This window comes from Fusarium graminearum, chromosome 4 (genome assembly GCF_000240135.3).
Source record: "Fusarium graminearum PH-1 chromosome 4, whole genome shotgun sequence".
NCBI classification, from domain to species: domain Eukaryota; kingdom Fungi; phylum Ascomycota; class Sordariomycetes; order Hypocreales; family Nectriaceae; genus Fusarium; species Fusarium graminearum.
The window spans coordinates 6,298,931-6,316,463 of record NC_026477.1 but is presented as its reverse complement, the minus strand read 5'-3'; the positions used below and the strand labels follow the sequence as shown (position 1 = coordinate 6,316,463).

Sequence of the window (17,533 nt, the reverse complement as noted above, 5' to 3'; positions counted from 1 at the left end):
GTTGGGTTTTTATTCATCTGAGGGATATGAAAGGGCAATGAGAGCATCGCTCTATTTCTAGGCGTTGGGGATCGTCTACAGAGAGCATATACAATTGGAGGCAATATTGATACGTAGTATTTTTTTTTTTCCTTTTCTCATATGAGAATAATAATAAATAAGGCCGATGTAAGGCAGAATACTCTATAATCCCATACCAATCCGCTTGGTAAAAAACTCCATAACTCATAACGCCTCGGTATGCTTTTTGTCCCATGACCCAAAAAATCAAACACCTCGAGACTGCAGGATTTGCAGTAGCAAAGACCCAGAAAACTACTACTCACTCGATGCTCATCCGCATAAGACCATCGTGGGTATCAACCATTCCCTGAAAACCGACCCTACCTTTGTTATTGTTAAGTCGACCAGCCGCAGAGCTACTACCGGATAGGTTGCCTGGTGTGCTACCAGCCTCACTTGGAGCGCTACTACCTGCCTTGTCGCCGCCGTTACTTCCAGGACGAGAACCCCATGACATGCCATCTCGTTGAAGTGGGCTTTGCGTGACAGGTGAATTATGGACACTCATGCCGGGGCTGACAGCTCGACGTTTGAAGCTAACGGGATCGAAGTCATCGTCACCACGACGGCGTTTACTATTAATCTTTCGGGTAATCTCTGCAGCGCTAGGTGGTTGATTGACAGCATTCTGCGGGGCACGAGTGGTTAGACTGCTGCTGTTGTCATGGCCGAACAAGGGTGCACTTACAGTAGCTCCACCGACTGACGGTGAGTCCATCGCCACGTCTTCACTGATACCTGAGGATGATCCTCGTGGGAGGAAAGCAGCAGGAGGCGGTGTGGTTCTGGCACCACCAGCGCCGCTTGGCTCGGGAAATGCATCCCAGAATGGCTTGCCCTTTGAATTCTTGATAGCATGTTGCTTAAAGCTACTAGAAAGGCCCATGGCGATATCGCCCATAATGTCATCTTCTGGAACGTCATTCAAACCTTCTTGTTGAATCAATGTCGGCGAAGAAGGGGCCGTGGTTGGTTGTGTTGATTCCGCCGTCTGTTGGGATATTCTGGGCTCCAGCTCCATGTCGCAATCGCGAACTTGCTTGACAACTTCGGCCTCTCGACGAAACTCGGATTCGGCGGGGGTGCTCTCTTCCATGAGCGCAGCTCGGATCCGTGCAAATGTTTTTGTTTTGGGCTTGGTGGTGTCAGTCGTTTGTTCATAGTGTCAATTTGTATAAGTGACTTACCAAGAGATTTCCTCGCCGTGTTACGACTCTCCGAGTAACATTGCGCTGACCATCTCCAATCCCATCCACGTCGCCCATTGCTCGTGCCTCATCGGAGTCTGCACCAGAAATGTGCAATTGATTAGCTTGCCAGCTGATGCTCTCGCGCCGAGCTCGTGAAGAATTGCCTGGAGGTGACTTGGATAAAGATGAGCCACTGAACCCCAATCCCAAAGGCCCACGAGCTTTCTTCTTTGATTGTTTGCGGGGTCGTTGTCGCTGTTGGAAGCTCATGAGGCTGCTCATGGCAGGGGATCCAAAGGTCCCACCAGACCCTGGAGGGCCAAGCCGCGGACCAATCTTATTGACTTGCGGAGTTGTTACGTAGCTCTCGTCCATGTCCTCGTCCATCAGCTCATCGTCATCAGAGCTACTGGACGAATCGGAACCAACCGCCTGGCTCCCAAGCGAGCTGCTGATGTGCATCTTTTCCTGGTTGCCCATAACAGACCATAAGGATGTTGACATTTGTTCCGGTCCTGCATAGTGACTTCTTCGGCTTGGTATATTCATCGCCCTGCCACCAGCGGTGGGCGACGAGTCGGGGGAAGATTCGGCAAGAGTTGAGTGGTGAAGACTGGTGGCAGCTCGAGAAAAGTCAAGACCGCGGGAGCGACGTGGAAGTATATTTGTAGGAGATGCGTATATTTGAGAATGATCGAGTTTAGGCGATAAAGGAGCAGGCTTGACGTATGAATTTGGCGGTGGTGGGGTAAAATCTCGTGGCGGCATTTGTATCGTGAACCCGCGATTTGAGAAGTTGGGACGGCGCGGCGTCACGGGTTGAGGAGTTGGGATACTGGTGTCGTCTTTTGATGTCCGGCGAGAGTCGTCGACGATGCGTGGTGAAGGAGAAAGTCGAGAAGGGGTGCCCCCTCCGTCGGACATGGACCGTGTTTTCGTCAGGGGCGATCGAGGGTGACTTCCAAGAGCTGCTGTGTGATCATCGTCCATAACCGCAGCGGTGTCATCGTATTCACCCATACTTCGGAAGCGGTCCATGATGCTTTAAGCGGGCTTGGTTATTGTTTCGTGTCGGTCGAATGGCGAATGAAATGTTGGTATTGCCGGCCCTGATCGCGGGCTTGATCAAGGCGCAATATGTTTAGTGACAGATATAAATATCATGGCATCAAAGGTTCTAGAGTTCGGTGAAGGTTCGTCGCAACAAGTTGGAATGAAGGGATACAAAGCGAGAGAACGCGAGGTATTGCGCCGAGTGGGCGGCTACAGTAGCAGTAAATAGAAACGATCTCTTTTGGGTTTGGCCGCCAACTTAGTCCCACATTCACTTTGATCCAAGGACGGCCCCGCAATTAGTCTGATGTAATGAGCGTCAGCAATGAAACATTGAATCGATCTCGGCAGTTTATCCTGGGTAGATACGATTGCAGAGATTACTCATGTATGAAGATATTCCTTGCATTTAGATATGTTAGATAACATGTCAGATTTGTCAAGGGTCAAGTATGCCAATTGTAATCTCCGTCACACATTCTAAATAATTATCCTGTTGTGTAAAGAGAGGCATATCAGGCACATATTCAGCTGTACTACCAGTTAAATATATACAGTTCTCATTTCTCTAAATGATCCTTGGGATGGCAGAAAACATAAGAGACGAAATCATTAGGTCAGTTTATGCCGTTTTGCCTAGACTTCTTAACCTATTTATTTGTACCCTAATGCTTAGAATTCCTGCTAGGATACAAGTCTAACATGCATGTCATGTAGGACAACCAACCCATTGTGACAATACTTAATGATTAAATACAAGTTATTACTGTGCAGGTGTTGTTACAGCACAATAATTTGTGTGGTCAAGTACGACAGTGAAGAATAGTAAGGTACGGAACTGTCATTGTACTGCCAACCAGAATGAATAAGCTTTAGATTCCAAACCAACTTTTAGCAAACAACATTTCCAAGTAAGAACGTCAAGTAAACAGACCCCAATACAGAATATAAGCATCATGATAAAGTCTTGGCTCAGTTATCTACTGACAATAGATGCTGCGTACGAAATCCCCTTCTCCTACCCTACACTTCCACCATGATAAAATCGTAAACTAATTGCGCATATCGGATACCTTTATATGGTTTGAATGTTCAAGACGTTCCTCAAGTATCCCATGTCGTAGAATTGTCTCTTATTAATAAACACGAATTTGTTGGTGGTGAACCTTTTAGTATCCTCGGTTTTGCAGATTTGAGAATGCATTGACGTCAGGCTTGAAAGTGGGGTTGAGCGGAGGTTCAACACCGATTTCTTCAACACAAGATGCATCATCCAGATGCAACAACTTTCATCAGACTCATAATTCAACTGACTCTGGAAAACTGACTTTGGACACTTCAATCAATGAGCTTCGCAAGAGCAGTGCAACGCATTAAGTCCATTCAAAACTTCCTCACCCGACCAACTGTTCCACATATCTCTGCTGCTGCTGCTGGACAATCCAGATTAATCAACATGGCTTCAACTACAGAGACAAACAACTATAAGTTCAATCATTCTATGTGAGTGTAGATCTTTCAATTGTCATTAGACAAATCATGCAGGAACTAACTAGACTAGGATTCGAGTCAAGGACCCCAAGGCCTCCAGTATGTTGCAGACACCCCGATGTCCACACTGACCCTGGACGACAAGTCTCACTCCATACTCACCTTGGCACTCACTGACACCAATGTAGCTAAATTCTATGAGTTCCTGGGAATGAGCCTTGTCAAGAAGCTCGAATTCCCTGATAACAAGTTTGATCTCTACTTCTTTGGCTACGACTCGCCCAATGCCCTGTCTCACAATAAGAGCACTTTTGACAGACAAGGTCTCATCGAGTTGACTCACAACTACGGCACTGAGAATGACCCTGAATACAAGGTGAACAATGGTAACCAGGATCCTCATCGTGGCTTTGGCCACACCTGTATCGCGGTCGACAACATCCAGGCCGCCTGCCAGCGAATTGAAGATGCTGGTTACAAGTTCCAAAAGAAGCTTACCGATGGCCGCATGCGAAACATTGCTTTCGTCCTTGACCCTGATGGTTACTGGGTCGAGGTCGTCGCCCGAAACGACTACAAGGAGACCGAGAACGTGAAGGAGACTGACGTGTCGACTTACACCATGGTTAGTTACCTCGATATGCCATTGTTTGAACTGTAGCTAACGGGCTAGAACCACACCATGCTTCGCGTCAAGGATGCTGAAAAGTCCCTGAAGTACTACCAAGAAGTCCTTGGCATGTCTCGCCTCCGCACCCTTGAGAACCCCGAGGCTGGCTTCAACCTTTACTTCCTTGGCTACCCTGGCGACCAACCCTTCCCCGAGGGCCAGGACGACAAGGCCATCACCCACCGAGAGGGTCTTCTTGAGTTGACTTGGAACTACGGCACTGAGAAGGAAGAGAACTTCAAGTACCACGATGGCAACAGCGAGCCCCAGGGCTTTGGTCACATCTGTAAGACAATCTGTCTAAATGAGTACGGATAAAGCTAACTAGACAGGTGTCTCGGTGGATAACCTCGAAGCTGCCTGCAAGCGTTTTGAGGATATGGACGTCAGCTGGAAGAAGAGACTTACAGACGGACGCATGAAGAATGTTGCCTTTTTGCTGGACCCTGATGGTTACTGGATTGAGATTGTTCAGAACGAGAAGTTTTCCGGAAAGGAGAACTTCTAGATGTCTAGGTATGGCTATAACGTACTCTGAGCTGTTGTATGTAACATTGACCGAGAGAACGAGAATCAAATCATTGTAAACTTAGTGTTGACGATTGCATCGGCAATTGCATCCGAAATTGAGTGAGATTAACCAACCAAGCGCATGCAGTGGCATGAGTGCAAGTGATATGTAATGACAAGTATATGCACTATCAGTACATTCGCTATTCCACGAATATTTCTTGTGTCTCGAACAGTAGAATGTAAGACTCGAAATGCACTGCATAGGCAGTCTTAGACATGCATCTGCATGCAAGCCTTCAAAAACCAATGGACTTTATTGTCCGGCACAACCGGGAGGAATTCAGTCTGTGGTACGGACAGTACAAAGCAAAAAGCACATGCAATGCATCTGCTGAACTACCCCACGACGAGCTGTGTGTGGCTTGCAGTAGTTAAACCTGGAGAAAATGAGGGGTTGCCATCCATGTCAAGAACATTGATGGTTACTCTTGTTTGCCCCGCCATAGTTTCCTCCAATACTCTCCCTCATGTAGTAACTCTGACCTCTCACTGTATCACAACAGTACCTTTGGGGCTGCGCACACATACAAAAATCACCCCCGCGTCAGAAAGCACTACTCCGTGGGATGTTTGCATGCGAGATACGGCTTCTGCATTTCCATTCCTGCCCGTTGTTATTAAGGTGTTTTACTTTGAGAAACGATGATCAAGGGCTGAGTTGCACTCCTGGGATTGGAGGATCATGAGCGGGTGGCTGTTATCTGTCTTGTGGAAGGACAAACAAAGATTACACCAAAAAAAAAGAGAGAACGTCATTCGGTCTCTGGTTCTCGTAGTACTTATACTAGGCCGCGTGCCCTCTCATCTTTGAGTTTCTTGGGATACACACTGTCTTTGCAAGTACTCATATATATACCAATTTGCTCATCATGTCTCCTTCCGCTACTTTTGACGCTCCGTCCGGTGGACAGTCCAACCGTTTTCAGATTCTCGTACCGGAAAAGGTTTCTCCGGATGGATTGGCTTTACTCACTCCTCACTTTGACGTCGACATTCGTAAAGGCCTATCAGCTGCGGAGCTCGTCAACTTAATTCCCAATTACCATGGCCTGATTGTACGCTCCGAAACTCAAGTCACTGCCGAGGTAGTTCAGGCTGGACGGAAACTCAGAGTTGTTGCCCGAGCTGGCGTTGGAGTAGACAACATCGATGTTCCTGCCGCAAGCACACAGGGTGTCATTGTTGTAAACTCTCCCTCCGGCAACATCCTTGCAGCGGCAGAACACACAATTGCTCTCCTCCTTTCCGCCGCTCGCAATGTGGGACAGGCAGATGGCAGTGTGAAGGAAGGCCGCTGGGAACGAAGCAAGCTTGTAGGTGTTGAGGTTGGTCGCAAAACACTCGGCATCATTGGTTTAGGCAGAGTCGGGCTGAATGTTGCTCGCATGGCCAAAGGTCTGGGTATGATTGTCAAGGCAGTCGACCCTTATGCGAGCGCAGATATGGCTCGTCAAACTGGCGTAGAGCTAGTTCCTGGGTTGGAAGATTTACTCCCTGTGGTCGACTTCTTGACCATTCACACACCTCTGCTTGCTACGACGCTGGATCTGGTTAGCGAAGCAGAGTTCAAGAAGATGAAGAAGACAGCACGCGTGCTCAACGTTGCCCGCGGCGGCGTGTATAACGAGGAAGCTTTAATCAAGGCCTTGGATGAGGGATGGATTGCAGGAGCAGGCATCGATGTCTGGTCTTCAGAACCACTGGTTGCAGACTCAGCAGCAGCCAGACTCAGCAAACATCCCAAGGTGGTGGCAACACCTCACCTGGGAGCGTCGACAGTTGAAGCTCAGGAGAATGTTTCTATGGATGTCTGCAAACAGGTCCTGGAGATTCTTCAAGGAGGTCTCCCTACCAGTGCAGTCAATGCCCCAATCATCATGCCAGAAGAGTATCGCAAACTGCAGCCTTCGGTACAGCTCGTTGAAAAGATGGGCCGCCTATACACAGAACACTTTGTGCGCAGCAGAGGAGGCATGTTGGGAGGCCGTCGATTCGAGCTCATCTACCACGGAGATCTGGCCAGTATGCCCAATACGAAGCCATTGTTCGCTGCTCTTGTCAAGGGGCTCGTATCAACGTTCAGCGACTCGCACATCAACATGGTCAACGCAGCGCTGATTGCAAAGGAGAAAGGCATTGTCATCAGTGAGACTCGTGCAGGCGATTCTCCATCAACATATTCCAACCTGGTGACGTTACGGTCATACAAAGCCGGTGGCAACGGCAGCGAGCAAGTGATTGAAGGCTACGCGAGCGACGAACGAGTCTTTATCTCCAAGCTGGACCGATTCAATGGCGTATTCACACCAGAAGGAACCCTCATCATCCTACACAACTACGACGAGCCTGGAAAGATTGGGGGAGTGGGGATGGTGCTTGGCAAGCATGGTATCAATATCAAATTCATGCAGGTGGCCAGTCTGGATCCCGAAGCAACCAAGGGAGCTGATACACCGCCTGACCCGAACGGAAACGAGGCATTGATGATTTTGGGTGTGCTCGGGCCGGTGAGTGATGAAGTTTTGGAGGGATTGAACAATTCTGAGGGTGTGCTTGATGTAAGTCTGGTGAAGCTATGAGTTTTTGTTTAGGTAGTAGAGATAGAGATAGAGAGGCAGTCGATTGCCTGGTCAATCGAGGTAAGCAAAGCCAATTGATGCCCATATCAGCAGAATTGATGAAAACCAATAACCCCAAACAAACCTACAGAGTATATCGTGTGATGATTCACTAATGATTTACTCGTAAATGACTTCATCCGGCTTTAGCCAGTCAAACTAAGGGCAACTGATCATAGCTAAGCAAACGCCTCTTTTTTAGCTTCTGCAACGTCAAAGATTTAGTGGAGTGGCCTGTGCTTTGGTGAACGCATTCGGGGGACCTGGACCTGGTCTAGAGACACATCTGGCCAATAGAATTGTTTTCTGTCTTCCCTGGCAGCTCCCTGCGTCATCGTGTTCGTGCAGTAACATACCCCATAATTGTAGGCGGGCTTCAGGCCAGGCCAGGGCACGATCCATGGATGAGGCAGGTAAATTTGAGCTTGTCTGTCCCACTTCTTTTCGCCTCGTCACTTTAACTCTTGCTCAAACTTCGCCTCTGGGTGCGAAAGGTAGGGTTCTTGGTTGCTATTAAGACGAAAAAGACAAATTCTTCAATTGACCAGAACAAGCTCTTTTGTTCCTCTTTAGCTTCAATATCATCCGACCCTCGACATTGACTTCCTTAGCACCCCTGTCTCAGCCACATTCCGGTTATTATCGTGCAAGGCTCCTATGCCAAGAGAGCTTGCCCGTCCCTAGTCATCTGCTGTTCTGTCGGAAATTGATTACCTGCTGTGAACGCGTACGTTATCTCTGCTCTCGACACACGACTCTCGCTTCCCGCTTCGCCTCTGGGTGACGAGATCTATCATCGATACGCGCGCACGACTCTCGAGTCATTTATACTGCCATCATGGCACATGCCACGAGATATAATATGGGCTCAATACGGCCGGCTGTCATTGGCATGGGTCGAGTCTTTGGCGCCAGCTTAACAGCTGTGTCCGCCTTTCCAATCGACACCGAAGGACATCATGGCGAAGAGGAGGGAGAGGGTGCCAGCCTTTGGGTACTCGCCGTTGCTTCAATGGTTTTGGTTCTTCTCGGTGGTGCTTTTGCTGGATTAACAATTGCGCAAGTTACATCCCTCTTTGCGATAAGCGACGCTTGCTGACCGTTTCACAGGTTGATGGGACAAGACAGTATTTACCTCCAGGTTTTATCCGGTGACCCTGCGGAATCGCAGTCTAAGAACGCAAAACGTGTGCTCAAGTTGTTAAACCGTGGAAAGCATTGGGTTCTTGTTACCCTGCTGTTGGCAAACGTTATCGTCAACGAGTCGCTTCCCGTTGTGCTAGATCGAACTCTCGGTGGCGGTGTTGCCGCTGTCGTTGGCAGTACCGTTCTTATCGGTACGAATGCAAAGACATCCAACTTGGACACTGCTAATTGTTATAGTCATCTTTGGTGAGATTGTTCCTCAGTCTATCTGTGTCCGATACGGTCTTCCTATCGGTGGATACATGTCAACACCGGTCCTTCTCCTTATGTACATTACCGCTCCCATCTCATGGCCCATTGCGAAGCTTCTCGACTGGATTCTGGGCGAGGACCACGGCACCCTGTACAAGAAGAGTGGTCTCAAGACTCTTGTCACCCTCCACAAGTCTTTGGGAGAAATTTCCGAGCGACTGAACCAGGATGAGGTTACCATTATCACAGCCGTTTTGGACTTGAAGGACAAGCCCGTCGCTGAGGTCATGACACCTATTTCCGACGTCTACACGCTTGCCGAAGACCATATCCTCGACGAAGAGACAATGGATGATATTCTTTCTTCTGGATACTCCCGAATTCCCATCTACCGCTCTGGAAACCACCTAGACTTTGTCGGCATGCTTTTGGTCAAGACTCTCATCACCTACGACCCTGAGGATAGAATCCCCGTCCGTGAAGTGCCCCTCGGTGCTATCGTCGAGACCCGCCCCGAGACCAGTTGCTTGGACATTATCAACTTTTTCCAGGAGGGCAAGTCGCATATGGTTCTCGTATCTGAATTCCCCGGCTCTGACCATGGTGCTCTGGGTGTTGTTACTCTTGAGGATGTGATTGAGGAACTAATTGGAGAGTGAGTAAAGTCCTTGTCGCAAGGGGAATATTGCTAATTAGGCAGGGAAATCGTTGATGAATCTGATGTCTATGTTGATGTCCACAAGGCCATCCGCCGTCTTACTCCTGCCCCCCGAGCTCGCCGAATTCATGCCGCCGCCACCGCCGCTTCTGTTATCGCCTCGAAGAAGGCCCCTGGCGATTCCATTCTTGTCGACATTGAGGATCACGATGCGCCTTCTCACCATGAGCCCGAAACTGCGTCATTCCACAGCAACTACGAAGGAGGTTTCCACAATGCCGCAAGAACCGCAATCCACATGAAGCGCCGAACATCCGATGGTGGCATTGAAGGCACTCCCGTTGTTGTCAAGGCCAGCCTGGACGAAATGAGATCTAAGCTTCGCCTTGGCCCTGCCAACCGAGCCGCCAACCCACGCAGCAATACACGCAGTCTTTTCAAAATCAAGCAAGGTCTCAGCGCGAACGGAACCCCTCCCTCTGACAACTCAAGACCTCTGCCCCCTCGAGCACAATCCCATATGGGTTTTGTAAACCCCCAGGGATCGCCGGCAAGAAGTCACGGACACGAACGAACACCGTTGTTAGGTGTAGGTGAAGATAATGAACATGCCGTGGAGGACGATGAGACACACGAAAACACTGGTCACAAGACCAATGGTCACTAAGACAAAATTTATGTTGTATGCTAATGGTGTATGGATAGTGGTTCAAGCTCGGCTATACCAGCATACTCTAGTCTTACATGCAATCGAATAGAAATTGAGTCGCTGTAAGCGGTGTTAATGATAGGCGTTTTGTGTAGGAAATAATGAACAATGATAGTTATACACAGTGAATATCGTCCCATTTTGGAAGTTGATTGTTAATTTTTACTACGACTGTGTTACATATCAATCATACCAGATGGCATTCATACCGAATCCAGGCTCTGGTGTCCTTACTCTTGCGACACGGGCAAGGAACTCGCCTTGCCAACGGTAAATCTCAAGCCAGCCCTCCTGATCGTCCGTGATGGCCACCCACTCATCTGTCCAGGGGCAAGGCGCAACTGCATTGCTGTGACCACCACTTGTTGGTGTAGGGTTGAGGCAGATTTGGCGTTCAATGGCTCCTGTGTCGGACAACTTGAAAGCGGCGACATAACCTGTCAGGTCGAACGAGTTTGCGCGGGATGAAGCGAAGAGGTATTTGCCCGACGACGACAAAACGCAGACATCAGCGCGGTACTGTGTCCATCTATCGGGAATGCCAGGAGGGATCAGAGGGTAGTGCTTGTGAGTGTACACAGGGAGATGAGTATCGGGGTCAATAACATATTCGCAGATACGGTTGCCCTTTTCCATGAGGGCGTAGAGGTAGTTGCCTGTAGGATGCATAGCTACCCAGCGAGGATGGTCCTTTTCGTCAGCACAATCCACAGATCCAACAAGCTCAAGCGAGGGATCGTCTTTGCTGCGGCGGCGATGGGTCCAGATCTTATTGGCGCGAAGGTCGGCAGAGTAAAGATACTCCTCCTCGGGGTCAAAGACCATGCCATGGATGCCAGTGTTAGGTTGGTAGGGGTAATTTTGAACATTCTCCTTAAGAGCCTTTGTGGTATCGTCGGTGGTGAAGACGGCGCCGTGGCCGGCGTGATCATAAAATGGGTTGCAGTAAACGGCGTAAGGAGGCTTGTTGGCAGCCAAGAGGAAGATGGCGCGGGTGTTGGTTGTCGCAAGAGAAGCATTGGCTGATGAATTTAGTAGTAGTTCATTAATTGGCCATTAGTAACTTACGATCGTGCTCCATTGGGTGTGAAACTTGATGAGTTATAGATGTTGGCGATTCAACGGCGAAACTGGACCACTTCTTCATGGCAGCGCCATATATGGCTTTTTTATCATGCTGTACACATAAAAGTCAGCCCATTCGTTGCAAGTGGACCAATTAACCTACACTGAAAGTCATCCATGAGATAGGCTCATCTTGGGGAATCTCAGTTCTCTTGACAAGTTTGAGAGTAAGAGCCTCGTCGTCAAAAGCAAAAGTAAAGATGGCTCCTGGAGGGGTCCAGGTGCCGACCATGAGATGGTGAACAGGCATTTTGGCTACGATTGGAGTGGCTCTGAGCTTTGAGATGAGTGAAGGTCGCATATAATATCCCAGAGATATTCAACAATAATGTTTAAATGGTTATGACGACGGATGAAGGAGAGGAAAAGAATGGGAGACCGGCTTAAACATTTATCCCAGTGGAGGACCCCGCGGGATTGGAGCTTGAGTCGTGGGTCTACAAGTCCGGTACTGGGCGGCGGCAAATGCTACGTTGTAAACAGATGGGATCTAGTATCGGCATTGGAGACAACCTTTGTTAAGGTAGGCAAGGGTATAAATGAGTCTATGGATCCTGATGGTTTTACTGCTTGAAATACGAATAAAAGATATGTTTAAATGGTTTTTTAGGTTTCATGATGCTCATCATGGCACCTCGTTCGTTGCAGATTGTCTACCACCATATATACCAGTACTCATGATGAAACAGTCTCATTAGTATGTGTCTTTATTCAATGTCGTGTCCCTTCTATAGACACAGTCTATTGTTTTATTTTTCATCCCAAGTCTCGACTGTTTTGTGTTACATTCAACATGCTTACCTGGCAATATTGAACTTCAATTATATGTTGTTTTATTCCCGTTACAGTCGCTAAGTACCCCGCATCTCGTACCTCCAGTTGCCTCTTCCTATCATTATTACTCCGATCGTAACCACTCAATCCAATGTTTACTTTGTCGTGTATCATGAGCAACCCATCACCTAGGGAAAAATAGAGCTACCATGATGACATGGAATTTCTTCCGTCCAGTCAATACAAACTCGGAACCGATGGGTCACTTGGAAAGCTTGGACGATTTAAGTTCATTAAAGGTAAACAACAAACAAGGATATTCCCGGCTCTTGGACCACCCCGTCATCATTCAGCTCTGTACTCATGATGATGGCCTATGAAGAGAATCGTCAAGTAACTTGTTTGTCGTATAGAATCATCTGTGCTCAGTAAACTAAATATAGTCCAGGAGATGTTATACAGTCAATTGAGCTAGACAAAGACGTAGTTCTAAACTGTTATACTCTACACTGGAATTCATGTTGGTTGATCAACGGTCTAACTAAGACGTACTGAGCACTATTTGCTGCGAATTGCCTTTTTGGACCGCACCTGCATTGCGATGATAGCTTTGTGCACGAATTAATTGCATGCCCAGAAAAGAAAACATGTAAACAGATTTCTTACCGGGAAATTCTTGTCCAAGCTCGTCCACGCCATCGTGCATCGACGACGCCGTCACTGGTCCGATAAGATAGCTCTCGGTCGCCGGGTCAACGGCCGTTCCCCAATAAACAGTGCAACGGCCCTGCTAACCGTGCCTCGACTTTAGCTTGGTCTAAACGACCTTGCTTCCCTACTGCCAGTCCCCCAGCCCTTCTCTTCGACCTCACCCGAACTTTTTTATTATCTTTGCTTGCAATGGCGTAGTCCCCAATCTCCAGTCTTTGTTGGCTTATTATTCTCACCGGTCCGTGTGAGACGTGTTTTTGTTCATTGCCGCTTTTCACTTTACATCTTCATTGGTACTAGAATCTGCTCTAGACGGTGTGGGCGAGTTCCAGTACTACCTTATCCAGTAGCTGTCATATCAAAGCACGGATATTACATACAACACAACGAAACCATGAATCCCAACGACATGAATAGCTACGACCAGGTCCGGAGACCGCGGCCCAAGTCGACCATTTTCGAGGGCTTTAGACATCGTCGTCAAGCCTCTACCGATACCCATTCCTTCCAAAGCCCATTCGATGCCCCCGTTTCCCCCATCCACCCCAAGATCATGGCCTTTGAGAACTACTCCAACCCAGGCGCCCTGGCCGAGTTGCAGCACAACCAGCAAGGGTCTACACCACGTCTTCCACCACAGCGACAGGACCGAGGCCGATCGCAGTCACCGACCAAGAGCAGCTTCGGTAACTTTACCATCATAACCGCTTCAGGCAAAGAGGCCAAGGGATCCAAGTCTCGCGAGCCTTCCCCCACGAAACCTAAAAGACCAAAGTCGGCATCGAATCTCGCTGGCCTGCTCAAGCCCAAGACCCTGCGAAACTTGGGCAGATTCAACTCAGAGGATGACGTGAGTTCATCCAAGGACAAGGAAAACAGAACACCCGAAGAACCTGCAGCGGTCCCTGCGCAAACGCCTATATATTCTCAATTCGCATCCAGACCGCTCATTGAACAAACACAGAGCAGCCGCCGAAGCATGGATGAACCCAGACCTCCGACTGCCTACGAACACTACAGTAGCAGTCGAGCTGCCGTCAAGGAGCGACCAAAGTCGTACCACCCCATGCTTGGTAAAATGGAGCCACCACCATCACCTACCAAGCCACGCACTTCCAACGATTCCCGAAAAGGGTCAAAGGACTCGACTGAGGCTTATAGTAGGAGCGGTCGAGGTAAGGTCTTGAGCGTCTTTACTACGTTCAGCCACAAGCGATCCAAGTCAACGTCAACCGTACCAGAACCAACAACACCAGCGCTCGACCCCAAAGACATCGATAAGCACTTGGAAGCTATGTTGGATCGGCGAAACATTCCCGAGAATCAGAGATACAAGATGAGAAACTTGAGCGACACAATCAAGATGGAATTTATCCGCCAGGACTGGGCTGAGTCACATGGTTCTAGAACAGACAGACCGTGTTCGACTGACAGTGCCAACAGCGGCCTGATCCTTGAAACAGGTTCGCAAAATGACGACAAGCAGAAGCGATCAAGAGGCAAAAGCTTCAATTTGTCACGGGGAAGGAAAGAGGCCAAAGAGCCTGGCTCCCCAATCAAAAAATCAAAAGGCGAAGGGACTCTTGGTCGCCATTTCAGGAGCAAATCCACAGACAGTGTTGTTAGTGAAGCTCCGTCCACTGGTTCCATCTCCAACTCCGGCATCCTCTCCAAGATCAAACTCAGCCAGGGGCCTAGCGATTACGTCGCATACCTTAGAAAGGTTCAGAAGCCACAGCTTGTTGAGGTTGGCAAGGTTCACAAGCTTCGCTTGCTTCTGAGGAACGAAACTGTAGCATGGATCGAAGACTTTATCCAACAGGGGGGCATGAAGGAGATTGTAGATCTTCTCAACCGCATCATGGAAGTTGAGTGGCGGTAAGTCAACACCACGATTTGCTCGTTGTTTCTATACTAACGCTTAATAGGGAGGAGCATGAAGATGCACTGCTTCATGAGGTTCTCCTTTGCCTAAAGGCGCTGTCGACGACAGCTCGGGCCATGCAGTACCTCGACTCAATTCAGGCTGATCTCTTTCCAAAGCTCCTTCACATGCTTTTTGATCCAGAAAAGAAGGGCCCTAGCGAGTTCACCACCCGCAACATTGTGACATCGGTCTTGTTCACGTATATCGAGTCCGCTAGCCCGGTTGATCGTGTCGCACGTGCGCAGAGCATCCTCGCCCATCTAAGAGATCCTGAGCCCAAAGAAGACCAGCGCCCTCTACCATTCGTCCTTGAGATGAGACAAGAAAGGCCATACCGCGTTTGGAATAAGGAGGTCGTCAGTGTCACTAAAGAGGTGTTCTGGATCTTCCTTCATAATGTCAACGTCGTATCCCTTCCCTCGGACCGCCCCCCAAGCGCCGATCTCGCCATTGGTCCCTACAGCTACATGCTTCGGCATTTCCCCCAGGAACGTCCACCAGTCCCGGCTGCACCATATGTGGGCGGAGTTGAATGGGACGCGACCAACTACCTTGCTTCTCACCTTGACCTCATGAATGCCATTCTGGCCTGTACGCCTACAATCGAGGAGCGCAACAGCCTTCGCGCGCAGTTTCGTATTTCGGGATGGGAGCGTTGTATGGGCGGCAGTATGCGCTTGTGTAAAGAGAAGTTCTATGGCAGTGTCCACGATGGTCTTCGGACTTGGGTCGGGGCGGCAGTTGAGGATGGCTGGGGTGTCAAGGACGTGCGATACGGCCCGCCCCCTGACGCTCGGACTTCGCCAAAGAAAGCCGGAGGTGGTCAAAAGAAACCAGTCGAAGCGGCGCCAAAGATTGAGATGCCCAGACTTGATTTCCGGCTTGACAAAGCCTCCACCCCGAGCAAAGATAAGGATGTGTGGCTGTCATGAGCTGGCACACGTCCCGATCTGGCAGCATGTGTTTCCTTCTTGCATTGTATTTCCTTATTGGTCTGGAGCTAAAGGTTGATTGTTGGTTTTTGGAAGTCATGGTAGAGATCCTACTCTGATGATGGCATGTTAATGAACTGATGACATAAAACATAAAACATAACTGTATTGTCGATCCTTCCGTTCCCCCTGAGCTGCTTGGCATAAATTGCTTGTAGATCTGATAGAGTGCCGTGATGTGACTGTTGCTAGTGACGGTACTCTGTACTCCGTACGCACGACTCAAAGGCCAGCCCAGTACGTACTGCAGCCAATTAGTAGTTTGCCGGGCCCTGTGTTTGCAATGTACGATGATATCGTTCTTTGTCAAGCTTTTGTCACATCGTTATGTGCTCAAATGGTCTCTCATATATTACTTCTGTGGAGTTTGAAGGACTCGTAGACGGTTGATCCACCAAGAACATCCTCTTTGACCTTGTCATCAGCCGTTGTCAGCTTGGGCAGCAACTCAATAACCGAAGCAACCTTGTCCTTGGGAATGAAGACCACTCCGTTGATTGGATCGCTAAATGCCAGGTCGCCGGGACAGACGAGAGTACCGTCAATGTCGAGAGGTACCTGAATCGCCCAGGGTACGCTACCTCCACCGACTCCAATAGTGGACAGCCCTCGAGCCCAAATCTACATAGAAAATCTCGGTTCAGCTTACCTAATACCCAGAGAAGAAGGGTCTATGGGACTCACCGGTAGAGAAGTGCTCTTTAGTTCCTGAATATCTCTGACCCGCCCTGCCACGACAACGCCCTTGGCTTGACACACTTTCATCCGAATCGCCATTATGCCCCCGCAGACGGCATTCTTCTGACCGTCTGGCTGTTTGAGAACCACAATGGTGCCTGGCTCTGTTAGATCAACCCAGTGCGTCCCCTCGGGTATGTTCCTCTGCGGCTCGGCCAGGTCCCGTCCTTTCGGAGCGAATAAGACGGTTGAAACTGGCGCAACGGTAACTGACACTCCATCACCCTCGGGAGGGCTGTAAAGGTTCAAATCGGCAACAAAGCCGGCTCCTGGAACTTTTAGCTTGAGCAGGGCATCCGAGATATCGCACGCAGTGTACTGCTGCAGCTTGGTCAAGTCTTGGTCTTGGGGTTGGTAACTCATGCTGGCTATTTGTCCTAGAGCAGGAATGTTAAGCGAATACGGACGAGTCGGTGAGCAAAGCCTATCGACAAAGTTGCAGGTTTTGGAGGAGGTGAAGGTCCTTTTTGACGTTGTAAGTGCGTATGGTGCCGGTTTAGAGCTTGCCAGCAATCGGTGGAGGAGGTTCAATGTTGTAGCGGGACTGCGAGCTCCATGACTCCGGAGCCTCGCATCAAGTCGGACGTTCAGCCCAATCAGAGGCATTACCAACACATGTTGTCATGCACGGTCTCGGTGGGGAGGACAAGGGAACGAGGTTGACCGAAGCCAATCATGAAACCGTGGAATTATTTCCAGGGCGGGAATTGGAAGTCGACGGGAAACAGCTTCTTATTCGCGGCTGCAGATGCGAAGCTAGCGACCGAGATAGATTAGGATTGGGATTAGGAGCTCAAGCGGAGAAACTAGTTAGACTAGCAACCGACGTATTGTTGTCCCTTG

The 17,533-nt window shown here is 49.2% G+C and overlaps 7 protein-coding genes across 7 annotated transcripts; 4 read left to right on the top strand and 3 right to left on the bottom strand.

The window, feature by feature from the left end:
* Positions 1 to 143: 143 nt before the first annotated feature.
* Positions 144 to 2,291, bottom strand: FGSG_09481 (uncharacterized protein; the record flags this gene model as incomplete). Its single annotated transcript, XM_011329940.1, has 3 exons — positions 144 to 691; positions 752 to 1,198; positions 1,251 to 2,291. The coding sequence occupies 3 exons, from the start codon at positions 2,289 to 2,291 to the stop codon at positions 323 to 325; spliced, it is 1,857 nt and encodes a 618-aa protein (XP_011328242.1). The 3' UTR covers positions 144 to 322.
* Positions 2,292 to 3,641: 1,350 nt separating this feature from the next.
* FGSG_09482 (lactoylglutathione lyase) lies at positions 3,642 to 5,043 on the top strand. Its single transcript, XM_011329939.1, has 5 exons — positions 3,642 to 3,809; positions 3,868 to 3,896; positions 3,986 to 4,422; positions 4,471 to 4,753; positions 4,800 to 5,043. The coding sequence occupies exons 1-5, from the start codon at positions 3,652 to 3,654 to the stop codon at positions 4,973 to 4,975; spliced, it is 1,083 nt and encodes a 360-aa protein (XP_011328241.1). The 5' UTR covers positions 3,642 to 3,651; the 3' UTR covers positions 4,976 to 5,043.
* Positions 5,044 to 5,909: 866 nt separating this feature from the next.
* Positions 5,910 to 7,619, top strand: FGSG_09483 (uncharacterized protein; the record flags this gene model as incomplete). Its single annotated transcript, XM_011329938.1, has 1 exon — positions 5,910 to 7,619. The coding sequence occupies one exon, from the start codon at positions 5,910 to 5,912 to the stop codon at positions 7,617 to 7,619; it is 1,710 nt and encodes a 569-aa protein (XP_011328240.1).
* Positions 7,620 to 8,496: 877 nt separating this feature from the next.
* Positions 8,497 to 10,381, top strand: FGSG_09484 (uncharacterized protein; the record flags this gene model as incomplete). The annotated part of the gene is made up of 4 exons (XM_011329937.1): positions 8,497 to 8,721; positions 8,800 to 8,995; positions 9,042 to 9,711; positions 9,757 to 10,381. 4 exons carry the CDS (start codon positions 8,497 to 8,499, stop codon positions 10,379 to 10,381), a joined length of 1,716 nt encoding a protein of 571 aa, XP_011328239.1.
* Positions 10,382 to 10,569: 188 nt separating this feature from the next.
* FGSG_09485 (carboxy-cis,cis-muconate cyclase) lies at positions 10,570 to 11,798 on the bottom strand (the record flags this gene model as incomplete). Its single annotated transcript, XM_011329936.1, has 3 exons — positions 10,570 to 11,445; positions 11,492 to 11,600; positions 11,652 to 11,798. 3 exons carry the CDS (start codon positions 11,796 to 11,798, stop codon positions 10,607 to 10,609), a joined length of 1,095 nt encoding a protein of 364 aa, XP_011328238.1. The 3' UTR covers positions 10,570 to 10,606.
* A 1,629-nt stretch (positions 11,799 to 13,427) lies between these two features.
* On the top strand, positions 13,428 to 15,892 carry FGSG_09486 (uncharacterized protein; the record flags this gene model as incomplete). Its single annotated transcript, XM_011329935.1, has 2 exons — positions 13,428 to 14,911; positions 14,962 to 15,892. 2 exons carry the CDS (start codon positions 13,428 to 13,430, stop codon positions 15,890 to 15,892), a joined length of 2,415 nt encoding a protein of 804 aa, XP_011328237.1.
* A 405-nt stretch (positions 15,893 to 16,297) lies between these two features.
* Positions 16,298 to 17,053, bottom strand: FGSG_09487 (uncharacterized protein; the record flags this gene model as incomplete). The annotated part of the gene is made up of 2 exons (XM_011329934.1): positions 16,298 to 16,573; positions 16,637 to 17,053. The coding sequence occupies 2 exons, from the start codon at positions 17,051 to 17,053 to the stop codon at positions 16,298 to 16,300; spliced, it is 693 nt and encodes a 230-aa protein (XP_011328236.1).
* Between the last annotated feature and the right edge of the window lie 480 nt (positions 17,054 to 17,533).